The 14,633-nt window shown below is 45.1% G+C and overlaps 1 protein-coding gene across 3 annotated transcripts in view; it reads right to left on the bottom strand.

Moving 5' to 3' along the window:
* LOC137340191 (protein bicaudal C homolog 1-like) overlaps positions 1 to 14,633 on the bottom strand; it is a 255,822-nt gene that overhangs the window by 44,314 nt on the left and 196,875 nt on the right. For all 3 annotated transcript variants that reach the window (XM_068002585.1, XM_068002586.1, XM_068002587.1), the window contains 3 exons: positions 13,565 to 13,723; positions 2,822 to 2,875; positions 1,338 to 1,532 (listed from right to left, as the gene is read on the bottom strand). In XM_068002585.1, the coding sequence (XP_067858686.1) occupies positions 1,338 to 1,532; positions 2,822 to 2,875; positions 13,565 to 13,723 (408 nt within the window). The remainder of the gene's footprint in view (positions 1 to 1,337; positions 1,533 to 2,821; positions 2,876 to 13,564; positions 13,724 to 14,633) is intronic.

Below are 14,633 nucleotides of genomic sequence, written 5' to 3'. Positions count from 1 at the left end.
CTGCGTACGTCCAGCATTTTCAGTTTCTGTTTCACTTTATTGTATGTTTTGTGCAGTACGCAGAGAGAGGGGTGTGTTCAGAGCGGTGGGTGGTGTTCGATCCTTTACAGAGCGTTCTAGAAGCACTGGGTGTGTGGGTGAGAAGGTTGATTTTTCACTTCTGTTAGGAACTTATATTTGAATCAACCTCTGACTGATGGAACAGAAGTCTCCTCTCTCTCTCTCTTTGTAGCCGTTAAATGAGTTTGGGCAGTCCAGACTCCACCAGGTTTCTAGGAAGCGACTGAAAGGCTCACATGTTGCCGATAAGGATGTTTGGTGGTGAATTTGAACCTTGTCTCTCCTGCTGTAACACTGACACCGTGTGAAAGGACAAAAAAAAAACCTTTGCCCCCACCTTTAATGGGCGTGCAAATTTGTACAAAAATTGAGAGGGGGGGGGGGCAGGAAAGGGAGTCCTTCTGGGTTGGCTTTCCACAATTCTTCACAAGTAGCAATGGTAGAGGCAAGGAGGTGGTGTGTGGCACAGAGAGGCCATGAGGAAGAAAGGTTCGAAAATAATAAATACCGTACCCATCCTCAACTCAATACACGACAGCAGACTAACACCAATGGATTAATGCACAAGCTGGCTATCAGTCAGTTATAGAAAACCTTTATAAGTCACTAGTTAGGCCTCACTTGGAGCACTGTGTCCAATTCTGGGCAACACATTTTAGGAAGGATGTCAAGGCCTTGGAGAGGGTGCAGAGGAGATTTACTAGAATGGTCCCAAGCATGAGGGACTTCAGTTATGTGGAGAGAATGGAGAAGCTGGGATTGTTCTCCTCAGAGCAGAGAAGGTTAAGGGAAAATTTAATAGAGGTGTTGAAAATTACGAGGGGTTTTGATACGGTAGATAGGGAGAAACTGTTTCCACTGGCAGGAGGGTTGGCAACCAGAGGACGCAGATTTGAGATAATTGGCAAAAGAACGAGGGGGGAGATGAGGAGCAATTATTTTTACAAAGCAAGTTGTTATGACCTGGAATGCACTGCCTGAAAGGGTGGTGAAAGCAGATTCAATAGGGACTTTCAAAAGAGAATTGGATAAATACTTGAAGGGGGAAAATTTGCAGGGCTGTGGGGAAAGAGCAGGGGAGTAGGACTAAATGGATAGCTCTTTCAAAGAGCTGGCGCAGGCATGATGGGCCGAATGGCCTCCTTCTCTGCTGTAAGATTCAGTCAGTGCTTTAACCTGGTTCGTAAGAGATGTTGTTTTATAAATTCTCATGTGCCTATGATCCATTGTACTTAAGGCACCATCAGTATCTTCGCAGCGCTGAATGCACTTCTCACCTTGACTGCTGCTGCATTGTTCTGAGACCCTCGGACAATGACCGTTGCACCATACATTCGTGACCGCTGTTTGAAGGATATAGAGACGTTATAGGTTTGGGATAGGTGCTGGATCGTGGGCGAGTTGGGGTCTGGAATTGGCTGCAAAATGCCAGCGATAGGCAAATCGAACATCATCACCAGAGGCAGCAGCTCCTAGACGGCAGAATGTTGTACAGTTACTGAACAATAACTGTTAAGAGTAAAGCATTACACTGCCGCATAATCAAGAAACTGAGTATCGCTCACTACCTCTCACACCATAACCAACCGGCTGTAAGGGTCAATTGTTTGGTCCAATATTTGTTTAGAAATAAAAAGGGAATAATTCTGTGCAGTAAAAAACATTCTTTTCATTGTAACTTTGTACAATCTAAGGTTATGCATAAATATGCAACATAAGTTTTATTTTTAAAAAAGGAAAGTTGAACAATTAATTGGCTCTTCCCAGGCTCCAAGATTATTTTAACTTAATTTTTGAATATTATTTGATGCAGTTTTTATACTGTTCCTCGCCCAGAGAGTGGCAGTTTTTATATTGTCTCTCCCACATGTGCAAGAGTGGTGGTTTTTTATACTGTCTCGTACCTAGGGCACAGCGCCCACCACTTCTGTATTGTTGGGTACCATTGGCAGTGGGAGAACTGCAAGTGTGCAGCTAATGACGTGTAGCCAAAGTAACGCCACCCATTCCTGATACGGGAGTTGTTCACACGGTTCAAAAGAGGACGATAAAGATGAAAAGAAGAAAATACTTTGAAACTAGGGCTTGGGTTGTGATAACTGGAATGGCCCTGCCAGGAATTCTAGGTGGGGGTTCTACATTTCTATACATGCCAGTGTACGGAATGTCTACAGTTCAGCAGCAGCACTTTGCACAAATGACTGGTTCTCCATTGAAAATGGTTCCAAGGTTCTTTTTGCAATCGTATTCAGATAATTGTTGACTTTGGTCTCAAATATTCTGGAGCTACTGGGCTTAAAACTAGCCCTATTTCGAAATACTCGTTTCAAGTCATGACGAGGTTAGCTACCAGCCATTTTCATGAACAAAAATGTTGTCACTTTAGTAGACAATGGATCGATCTTCTCCACAGACCATAGCATCAGTCTGTTATATACGTTCTCTACGCATTCCATTCAAGCTTTACAAGAAAAAAAATGTAGTTTGCTTAAAATTCAAATCATCATCTTTTAAACTCTAATTCCGATGCTCTTCTTCTCTAAGTGTTGCCATCTGACCATCAAACACTCCTGTTGTTTGCAATTGTGACTAAAGATCTGTGAGGCTATAATAACGTAAGCACAGAATCTGGCACTGTACAAGTCTAAGAGATCTAACATTAGCAACTGATGGCGCTCCTGTCAGTGGCCACACAATACCATGGGTCACCAAAACCACCCACCCACCCACCACTCAGTGTAAAATCAGGTCAGAAACTTACTCTAATGCGACCTCTGGCTGCTTCTACGCCCGATGGCTGTCCTGCTATGGAGACCTGTTAATCAAAGCAGATCCATTGCAATCAATTGGAAATGTGGCTTTCAAACATTTCTGTTGTGGGGAAACTCTGCAAATATTGACACATTCCTGGGGATCCTCTGCAAATAATGAGACATTCCTGGCGACCCCTGGCAAATAATGACACATTCCTGGGGACCCCCCGGATCCCAGGGAGCCCCTTTCATAACATTTCCAAAAGCAGCGCCAGCTACTTAAATTAAAACAATGCTATCATTACAGGAAGTGTTTTTATTTAATTAATGAATACAGTAACTGGAATAACATGCTGATAAATCTACAGATACCAGAAAACAGAAATATGAAGAACTCTCAGATCCCCTGGCATTCCCTCACAGACCCCACAGAATGGGGAACCTAGTATGAAAACAAATCGGCAGGTCCATCTCTAACTCACCTGTAGAGTACAAAAACCCAATCCAATTTCCATCTGTCCGAGAATCAAACCATTTGATTTCCTTTTCAGCTCTATGACTCTTCATTGAAACAGTTCTGACAAAGGGTCATAGACCTGTAACGTTAGTGGTTCTAAGGGGCATAGACCCGTAACGTTAGTGGTTCAGAGAATCATAGACCTGTAACGTTAGTGGTTCTAAGGGTCATAGACCCGTAACGTTAGTGGTTCTAAGGGGCATAGACCTGTAACGTTAGTGGTTCTAAGGGTCATAGACCTGTAACGTTAGTGGTTCTAAGGGTCACAGACCCGTAACGTTAGTGGTTCAGAGAATCATAGACCTGTAACGTTAGTGGTTCTAAGGGTCATAGACCTGTAACGTTAGTGGTTCTAAGGGTCATAGACCTGTAACGTTAGTGGTTCTAAGGGTCATAGACCTGTAACGTTAGTCGTTCTAAGGGTCATAGATCCCTAACGTTAGTGGTTCTAAGGGTCACAGACCCGTAACGTTAGTGGTTCTAAGGGTCACAGACCCGTAACGTTAGTGGTTCTAAGGGTCACAGACCTGTAACGTTAGTGGTTCTAAGGGTCACAGACCCGTAACGTTAGTGGTTCTAAGGGTCACAGACCCGTAACGTTAGTGGTTCAGAGAATCATAGACCTGTAACGTTAGTGGTTCTAAGGGTCATAGACCCGTAACGTTAGTGGTTCTAAGGGGCATAGACCTGTAACGTTAGTGGTTCTAAGGGTCATAGACCTGTAACGTTAGTGGTTCTAAGGGTCATAGACCTGTAACCTTAGTGGTTCTGAGAGTCATAGACCTGTAACCTTAGTGGTTCAGAGAATCATAGACCTGTAACATTAGTGGTTCTAAGGGTCATAGACCTGTAACGTTAGTGGTTCTAAGGGTCACAGACCCGTAACGTTAGTGGTTCAGAGAATCATAGACCTGTAACATTAGTGGTTCTAAGGGTCATAGACCTGTAACGTTAGTGGTTCTAAGGGTCATAGACCTGTAACGTTAGTGGTTCTAAGGGTCATAGACCTGTAACGTTAGTGGTTCTAAGGGTCATAGACCTGTAACGTTAGTGGTTCTAAGGGTCATAGACCTGTAACGTTAGTGGTTCTAAGGGTCATAGACCTGTAACGTTAGTGGCTCTAAGGGTCATAGACCTGTAACGTTAGTGGTTCTAAGGGTCATAGACCTGTAATATTAGTGGTTCTAAGGAAGGGTCATGGACTGTAACATTAAAGGTTCTGGCAACGGGTCGGTAACATTAACTCTACCTTCCTATCTCCACAGACTCCCCGACCTGCTGAGTGTTTCCAACATTTCTCATTTTATTTCAGATTTCCAGCATCTGCAGTATTTTATTTTCTTTCCTCATTTTTCAGTTTCTCATCACTAATGTGCATCTGAAGGTTGACATGAGTATGCAATCCTTCTCTGTGTTTCTAAAGATCAGGTCATCCAATTATTGGCCCAAGGGGATGACTGGTCACCTATAACTCCAAATCAGCCCAGCCTTTATCAACACAATCTCTAAATCCTAAGTCAGCGTTTTGTTATAGTACCAAATAGGTCGTTCTAAACCAGTTAAATAAGCTCTGCTCTGTGCAATCTATTTAATCGGAGATCCAAGTGACTGCATGCACCATTTTCGCTTCCACTTGTACCCTGGTTTCTATCAGAGCCACAACAGCGGGCAATGGATCCAGACAATTCAGCGACTACATCCCTTTGGAGTACTGCAGGGATTCTTTGATGGTTCGATGGTCAAATATTCCTGCAATATAGTGAACGCAGGTCGGGCAGGGAAATGCAGTGAACTTACAATGGACCACAGCTACTGGGTTTAATACAGATTTGTGGGTCTAGTCTACTTGTCAGTATGATGCACAGCGACACTTAAAGCTATGACAACAGACAATTGTTTCATCCTTTTCATCGAGTGGAACATTAGGTGCCAATTTGGCAGCAGTCGACTGCATTAATCGTGTCATTCTCTAGTCTAAGCCACTAAGCAGTAATGTACCACGGTTCAAATCTTGACTGCCACGTTACTAATTACAGATCAGCTTAATTAAAACATAATCCAAAACGAGCAGGCAAACTTTCATTTAGGGGAACAAAACAGGCAGTGGCCATGGTGACAATAATAATGTGAAGTTGAGAGCTTAATCTTGCCCATAAGGGACATTCATTCAAGAGTTTGTTGTTGCTTTTTGGGCCTCTTACTTTTGCAAATGAAGGTCATTTTCTAAAACAGTGGATGTAATATGTGCACACTTCTGAAAACTTTTTTTTAAGAAAATAGCATTCAGACATCTCCCACCAATAATGCTGTTCCACCGTATTTCTTAACTTGCCTTATGTTTCTCAGCCTAATCTCTCCTCACAGTGACCGTCGGTTTTAGCTTGGTGATATCACCGGGATCTTCAGTGGCAGTGGATCAAGAGATGGTGTTTATGGTGCAGATAATGTGAGCACTTGTTAAACAATGATTCAAAATGGCAGCTGGTAAATCTGTGACAGATGCCTGATCATTAAATTAAGGGCACGGTCATGAATTGACATTAAACTACTTCAAAAAAAAAATGAGAGAATGTGAGGGCTTCAGTACTTGCTAACATATGTTTGCCTGAAAGTTTCATTCTTAGCTTAGCTTCTAAACGGCAGCTGGTGAACAGTCAGACAGATACAGACATAGCACCGATGAGTAATAAAAGACTGTTACGTAATAGAAGTCATTCACTAAATTTACACAGGCTCAGTTTTGATGTTGGCTGTTCCATAAACGGATAGTGCAACATTGGGACCAAAGCATAGTCCAAAATAAAACTGCAGATCAGCCTGAATCCTATCATCCAACCTAAAATGGAAGCCAGCCTACTCTGCTCCAATGTCACCAGCTTTTGTTAGTGGAACAAAACATTTATTGTCTTGTATTTATAAAACCATTAGTGGAGGGAAATAAAAGACTTTGCTGCATAACATTACCGGTCTCCATTACAATGAGAAACATCAGCACCCAAAGTAAAACTTACAAACACAGTATCAATTCAAGATGGTTGGGAATTGCAAAACCAGAATGAAGATGCTCATGTTTCCTGAAATCAATAAATGATAGTTTGAGAAGAAAACAACAACCACTTGCATTTATAGAGCATCTTTAGCTTGGAAAATGACCCAAGGCACTTCACAGGAGCATAATGAGTCAAAAATTGACACCGGCCCAATTCATAGAATGGTTACAGCACAGAAGGAGGCCATTCAGCCCATCGAGCCCATGCCAGCTCTTTGTAAGAGAAATCCAGTTAGTACCATTCCCCTGCTATTTCCCCTTAGCCTTGCAAATTTTTTCTCTTCAAATATATATCCAATTCCTTTTTGAAAGCTATGATTGAATCTGCTTCCACCACTCTTTCAGGCAGCGCATTCCAGATCATAACTACTCGCTGCGTAAAAAAGTTTTTCCTCATGTCGCCTTTGGTTCTTTTGCCAATCACCTTAAATCTGTGTCCTCTGGTTCGTGACCCTTGGGAAAAGTTTCTCTTTATTTACTTTATCTAAACCCTTCATGATTTTGAACACTTCTATCAAATCTCCTCTCAACCTTCTCTGCTCTAAGCAGAACAACCCCAGCTTCTCCAGTCTATCCAAGTAACTGAAGACTCTCATCCTTGGAACCATTCTAGTAAATCTTTTCTGCACCCTCTCTAAGGCCTTCACATCCTTCCTAAAGTCCGGTGCCCAGAATTGGACACAATATGCCAGTTGTGGCCGAACCAGTGTTTTATAAAGGTTCATCATAACTTCCTTGCTTTTGTACTCTATGCCTCAATTTATAAAGTCCAGGATCCCGTATGCTTTTTTAACCGCTTTCTCAACCTGTCCTGCCACTGTCGAAGATTTGTGCACATATACCCCCAGGTCCCTCTGTTCCTGCATCCCCTTTAGAATTGTTCCATTTAGTTTATATTACCTCTCCTCGTTCTTCCTGCCAAAATGTATCACTTCGCACTTCTCTGCATTAAATTTCATCTGCCATGTGTCTGCCCGTTCCACCAGCCTGTCTATGTCCTCTTGAAGTCTATCACTATCCTCCTCACTGTTTACTACACTTACAAGTTTTGTGTCATCTGCAAATGTTGAAATTGTACCCTGTATACACCCAAGTCCAAGTCATTAATATATATCAAGAAAAGCAGTGGTCCTAGTACCAACCCCGGGGAACATCACTGTACACCTCCCTCCAGTCCGAAAAACAACCGTTCACCACTACTCTCTGTTTCCTGTCACTTAGCCAATTTCGTATCCATGCTGCCACTGCCCCTTTCATTCCATGGGCTTCAATTTTGCTGACAAGGCTATTATGGCACTTTATCAAACGCCTTTTGAAAGTCCATAAACACATCAACCGCAATGCCCTCATCAACCTCATCAAAAAACTCAATCAAGTTAGTTAAACACCATTTGCCTTTAACAAATCCATGCTGGCTTTCCTTTAATCCACACTTATCCAAGTGAATATTAATTCTGTCCCAGATTATAGTTTCTAAAAGCTTCCCCACCACTGAGGTTAAAAAGACTGGTCTGTAGTTGCCGGGTTTATCCTTAAACCTTTTTTTGAACAAGGGTGTAACATTTGCAGTTCTCCAGTCCTCTGGCACCATCCCTGCCATCTAAGGATGATTGGAAGATTATGGCCAGCACCTCTGCCATTTCCACCCTTACTTCCCTCAGCAACCTAGGATGCATCCCATCTGGACTGGGTGACTTATCTACTTTAAGTACAGCCAGCCTTTCTAGTACCTACTCTTTATCAAGTTTTAGCCCATCCAGTATCTTAACCAACTCCTCTTTTATTTTGACTTTGGCAGCATCTTCTTCCTTGGTAAAGACAGATGCAAAGTATTCATTTAGTACCTCGGCCATCCCCTCTGCCACCATGCGTAGGTCTCCGTTTTGGTCCCTAATTGGCCCCACTCCTCCTCTTACTATCCGTTTACTATTTATATGTTTGTAGAAGACTTTTGGATTCCCTTTTATGTTGGCCGCCAGTCTATTCTCATTCTCTCTCTTTGCCCCTCTTACTTCCTTTTTCACTTCTTCTCTGTACTTTCTATGTTCAGCCTGGTTCTCACTTGTATTATCAACCTAACATCTGTCATACAGCCCCCTTTTTCTGCTTCATTTCACTCCCCATCTCTTTCATCATTCAGGGAGCTCTGGCTTTGGTTGCCCTACCTTTCCCCCTCGTGGGAATATACCTAGACTGTACCTGAACCATCTCCTCTTTAAAGGCTGCCCATTGTTTGATTGCAGTTTTGCCTGCCAATCTTTCAAATTTACCTGGGCCAGATCTGTTCTCAACCCACTGAAATTGGCCTCCCTCCAATTAAGTATTTTTACTCTAGATTGTTCCTTTTTCTTTTCCATGACTAATCTAAACTGATGATACCATGATCACTGTTCCCTAAAATGTTCCCCCATTGACACTTGCTCCACCTCATTCCCCAGATCCAGCAATGCCTCCTTCCTCCTTGGGCTGGAAACATGCTGATCAACAAATGTTCTCCTGAACACACTTCAGAAATTCCTCCCCCTAGAGTCATAGAGTTATACAGCACGGATAGAGGCCCTTCGGCCCATCGTGTCCGCGTCGGCCATCAAGCCCTGTCCACTCTAATCCCATATTCCAGCATTTGGTCCGTAGCCTTGTATGCTATGGCATTTCAAGTGCTCATCCAAATGCTTCTTGAATGTTGTGAGGGTTCCTGCCTCCACAACCCTTTCAGGCAGTGAGTTCCAGACTCCAACCACCCTCTGGGTGAAAAAGTTCTTTCTCAAATCCCCTCTAAACCTCCCGCCTTTTACCTTGAATCTATGTCCCCTTGTAATAGAACCCTCAACGAAGGGAAAATGCTCCTTAGTATCCATCCTATCTGTGCCCCTCATAATTTTGTACACCTCAATCATGTCCCCCCTCAGCCTCCTCTGCTCCAAGGAAAACAAACCCAATCTTCCCAGTCTCTCTTCATAGCTGAAGCGCTCCAGCCCTGGTAACATCCTGGTGAATCTCCTCTGCACCCTCTCCAAAGCGATCACATCCTTCCTGTAGTGTGGCGACCAGAACTGCACACAGTACTCCAGCTGTGGCCTAACCAGTGTTTTATACAGCTCCATCATAACCTCCTTGCTCTTATATTCTATGCCTCGGCTAATAAAGGCAAGTATCCCATATGCCTTCTTTACCACCTTATCTACCTGTTCCGCCACCTTCAGGGATCTGTGAACTTGCACACCAAGATCCCTCTGACCCTCTGTCTTGCCTAGGGTCTTCCCATTCATTGTGTATTCCCTTGCCTTGTTAGTCCCCCCAAAGTGCATCACCTCGCACTTTTCCGGGTTAAATTCCATTTGCCACTGTTCCGCCCATCTGACCAACCCATCTATATCGTCCTGCAGACTGAGGCTATCCTCCTCGCTATTTACCACCCTACCAATTTTTGTATCATCAGCGAACTTACTGATCATACCTTTTACATTCATATCCAAGTCGTTAATGTAGACCACAAACAGCAAGGGACCCAGCACCGATCCCTGTGGTACCCCACTGGCCACAGGCTTCCAGTCACAAAAACAACCTTCAACCATCACCCTCTGCCTTCTGCCACTAAGCCAGTTTTGTATCCAAAGTGCCAAGGCACCCTGGATTCCATGGGCTCGTACCTTCTTGACCAGTCTCCTGTGGGGGACTTTATCGAAGGCCTTACTGAAATCCATGTATACCACATCCACTGCGTTACCCTCATCCACACGCCTAGTCACCCCCTCAAAAAATTCAATCAAATTAGTCAGACATGATCTTCCCTTGACAAAGCCATGTTGACTATCCCTGATTAATCCTTGCTTCTCCAAGTGGAGACTAATTTTGTCCTTCAGAATTTTTTCCAATAATTTTCCTACCACTGATGTTAGGCTCACTGGCCTGTAGTTCCCCGGTTTTTCCCTACTCCCCTTCTTGAATAATGGTACTACATTAGCAGTTCTCCAGTCCTCTGGCACATCCCCTGTGGCCAGAGAGGTTCTGAATATATGTGTCAGAGCCCCCGCAATCTCCTCCTTTGCCTCACACAGTAGCCTGGGATACATTTCGTCCGGGCCTGGGGATTTATCCATTTTTAGGCCTGCTAAAACCGCCAATACCTCCTCCCGCTCGATGTTAATATGTTCGAGTATATCACAGTCCCCCTGTCGTATTTCTATGTCTACATCGTCCTTCTCCATAGTGAAAACAGATGCAAAAAATTCATTTAGAACCCCTCCTACATCTGCCGGCTCCACACACACATTGCCATTTTTGTCCCTAATGGGCCCTATTTTTTCCCTAGTCATCCTCTTACCCTTAATATACTTATAAAACATCTTAGGATTTTCCTTTATTTTGCTCGCCAGTGTTATTTCATGGCCCCTCCTTGATCTCCTAATTTCTTTTTTAAGTATCCCCCTGCACTTTTTGTACTCCTCTAGGGCTTCCTCCGTCTTTAGCCTTTTGTATCTGCCAAAAGCCCTCCTTTTTTTCCTATATCCCCTGACATCCAAGGTTCCCTGGAGTTCTTGGAACCGCCCTTGACCTTTACGGGAACATGTTGCCATTGTATGGTCTCAATCTCCCTTCTGAAAGACTCCCATTGCTCCGATGCGGATTTTCCTACAAGCAGCTGATCCCAGTCCATTTTGGCCAGATCCTGCCTTATCCTATTAAAATCGGCCTTCCCCCAATTTAGAACCTTTATTTCCGGCCCCTCCCTATCCTTTTCCATGACCACCTTAAATCTCACCGAATTATGGTCACTGTCACCAAAGTGCTCACCTACTAGCACTTCTTCCACTTGGCCGGCCACATTCCCTAGAATTAGGTCCAGTACCGCCCCCTCTCTTGTAGGACTTTCTACATGCTGGCTCAAAAAGCTCTCTTGGATGCACGTTAAGAATTTTGTACCCTCTAAGCCTTTTACACCATTACTGTCCCAGTCTATATTAGGATAGTTGAAATGCCCTATTATCACAATTCTATAGTCCTTGCACCTCTCTAATTTCCCTGCAAATTTGCTCCTCTATATCCTTCCCACTAGTTGGTTGCCTATGGATTACACCCAGTAGTGTAATGGCACCTCTATTGTTTCATAACTCTAACCAAATAGATTCTGTTCTTGACTCCTCAAGGACATCCTCTCTTTCCAACACTGCAATATTCTCCTTAATCAATACTGCCACCCCTGCCCTCCTCTTTTTCCTTCCCTATCTTTCCTGAACACTTTGTATCCAGGAATACTTTAGGAGGAGACTTTAGGAGGGGTGACTAAACGCTTGGTCAAAAAGGTAAGTTTTAAGGATGGTCTTAAAGCAGGAGAGAGGTGGAGAGGCGGTGAGGTTTGGGGAGGGAATTCCAGAGCTTAGGGCCTAGACAGCTGAAGGCACGGCCTCCAACGATGGGGCAAAGGAAATCGGGCATGCACAAGACACTAGAATTGGAGCAATGCAGAGATCTGAGGGTTGTAGGGCTGGAGGAGGTTACAGATCTAGGGAAGGGCAAAGGCCATGGAGGAATTTGAAAACAAGGATGAGAATTTTAAAATTGAGGCAGTGGTGGACTAGAAGCCAATGTAGGTCAGCGAGCACAGGGGTGATGTGTGAAAGGGACTTGGTGCGAGTTAGGATACAGGCAGCAGAGTTTTGGATGAGCTCAAGTTTACGGAGGGTGGAAGATGGGAGGTCGGCCAGGAGAGCATTGGAATAGTCGAAAGCAAAATGCTGCGGATGCTGGAAATCTGAAATAACAACAGAAAATACTGGAAATACTCAGCAAGTCGGGCAGCATCTATGGAGAAAGAAACAGAGTTAACGTTTCAGGTCAAAGGCCTTTTGACATCTTCCAGTTCTGAGGCAAGGTCTTCGACCTGAAACGTTAACTCTGTTTCTTTCTCCACAGATGCTGCCTCAGTAGCTGAGCTTTTCCAGCATTTTCTGTTTTTATTGGAACATTCAAATCTGGAGGTGACAAAAGGATGGATGAGGGTTTTAGCAGCAGATAAGGGGCAGAGACGGGCAATGTTATGGAGGTGGGAGTAGACGGTCTTTGTGACGGAGAGGATATGGAGTCAGCAGCTCAGTTCAGGGTCAAATAGGACGCCAAGTCTGGTTCAGCCTGAGGCAGTGGCCAGGGAAGGGTGTGGAATCGGTGGCGAGGGAACTGAGTTTGTGGTGGGGGCCAAAAACAATGGCTTTGGTCTTCCCAATGATTAATTGGAGAAAATGGCGGCTCATCCAGAAGCTCTCAAAGGCGGGAACAAGGGAGGAGAAACTGAAGGACCCTCATTTTCGTCTGTCAAATAGGACCTGTTCTACCTCAAGGGCTAGGAAAAACAGAACGGTTAATTGGTAAATAAAGAAAGAATTTGCATTTCTTAGGTATCTTAGCACATCCTCAGCATGTCTCAAAACACCTCACGGTCTATGGATCACTTTTCAAGACCAGTTACTGTAGTTATGTAGGCAAACACTGCAGCCAATATGTGCACAGCAAGATCCCACAAGCAGCAAAAAAAATGAATGACCAGATAATTTTTTTTTGTGATATTCGTTGAGGGACAAATGTTGGACAGGACACTGGGAGAACACCCTGCTCTTCTTTGAATAGTGCCATGGGATCGTTAGGAGGAACCTGAGTTGGCAAATGAGATCTTGGCTGAACATTCCATCTGAACGACGGCACCACAGACAGTGCCGCGGTCCCCCTCAGTACTGCAGTTTAGTGTCAGCCTCGATCACATGCTGAATGCTGAGGTGGGGCTTGAACCTCTGATTTTCTGAGACACAAGTGAGAGTGCTACCAACTGAGCCAAACTGACACTTGGGTGCAGCACGGTTCACGTTCTCACACTTCCGACAATAATTCCGAAGACCATCACAGAACGAACATACCACTGCATACTTATTACTGAAAACTGTTCCTTTAAAAAATAAATGTAAAACACCAAGTGAAAACCTAGCACCCGACGAACCAATTGGAAATCTGGTGGCCATCCAAATGGTCTGGAGAGGGTGACGACACAGACTGTAGTTTGATCTACTGGCTTCAATCACAAGTGACTGAACTTAGAGACGATGGATTGGCAGTAGGAAGAACCCAGCAGAGCTCAGCTTATGGACAACTGGCCCAACAGAATGTTGGCAGCCATGAGGTACAAAGTCCGAGAATTACCTGATTGCTTTTCTCCGTCTGGTTGTTCCTGTTGGAGTCGGGGAAGTGAATATGACAGCCCGTCTCCTCCATTACTTTTTTGATGTTGTTTCCTCCTTTACCAATTACATGGGAGTGCTCCGTATGTGACACATCCATCTTCAGGGTTACCCGATTGCTCTAATTCAAAGGGTAAGAGGAAAAACGAGTGTAATTTGATGATTACTTCCATCTCTGCTCCTCAGTTCACTGACTCCTTTAATTTTTTTCATTACAGAGCACACTCGAATTATGAGCACCATTTTTCTTCAACAATACTTTATTGTTTAAATGGGAAAACGAGACATCAGATTGTACAGCAAAGGACTGGAATTACTAGTTATTAAGTTAGTGCTTGCTTTTTAATTAACTCGACAGGAGCTGTGTTGACCCCAGGACACACTTGCACTCTGGGTTAAAGTCTATGTATGTGAGTTTCCTCAGAGGGGGTGCTGGATAAACCAATGTAACTGTGGGCAGAGGATTGGGCACGGAGCCATTCTGCAGGAATTTTCAGCCAGAAGTGACATACATACCAGGGATGAGGGACTTCAGTTATGTGGAGAGACTGGACCCCCCTCCAGGGCGAAGGAGGAGGAGAAGAAGGAGAGGGGGGGGGCGAAGGAGAGGGGGGGGGGGGCGAAGGAGAGGGGGGGGGGCGAAGGAGAGGGGGGGGGGGGGGGGCGAAGGAGAGGGGGGGGGGGGGGGCGAAGGAGAGGGGGGGGGGCGAAGGAGAGGGGGGGGGGGCGAAGGAGAGGGGGGGGGCGAAGGAGAGGGGGGGGGCGAAGGAGAGGGGGGGGGCGAAGGAGAGGGGGGGGGGGGCGAAGGAGAGGGGGGGGGGGCGGGCGAAGGAGAGGGGGGGGGGGCGAAGGAGAGGGGGGGGGCGAAGGAGAGGGGGGGGGCGAAGGAGAGGGGGGGGGGCGAAGGAGAGGGGGGGGGGCGAAGGAGAGGGGGGGGGCGAAGGAGAGGGGGGGGGGCGAAGGAGAGGGGGGGGGCGAAGGAGAGGGGGGGGCGAAGGAGAGGGGGGGGCGAAGGAGAGGGGGGGGCGAAG

The sequence above is a fragment of the Heptranchias perlo genome, chromosome 21 (genome assembly GCF_035084215.1).
Source record: "Heptranchias perlo isolate sHepPer1 chromosome 21, sHepPer1.hap1, whole genome shotgun sequence".
Classification (NCBI taxonomy): domain Eukaryota; kingdom Metazoa; phylum Chordata; class Chondrichthyes; order Hexanchiformes; family Hexanchidae; genus Heptranchias; species Heptranchias perlo.
This window is presented reverse-complemented; position numbering and strand designations above follow the sequence as displayed.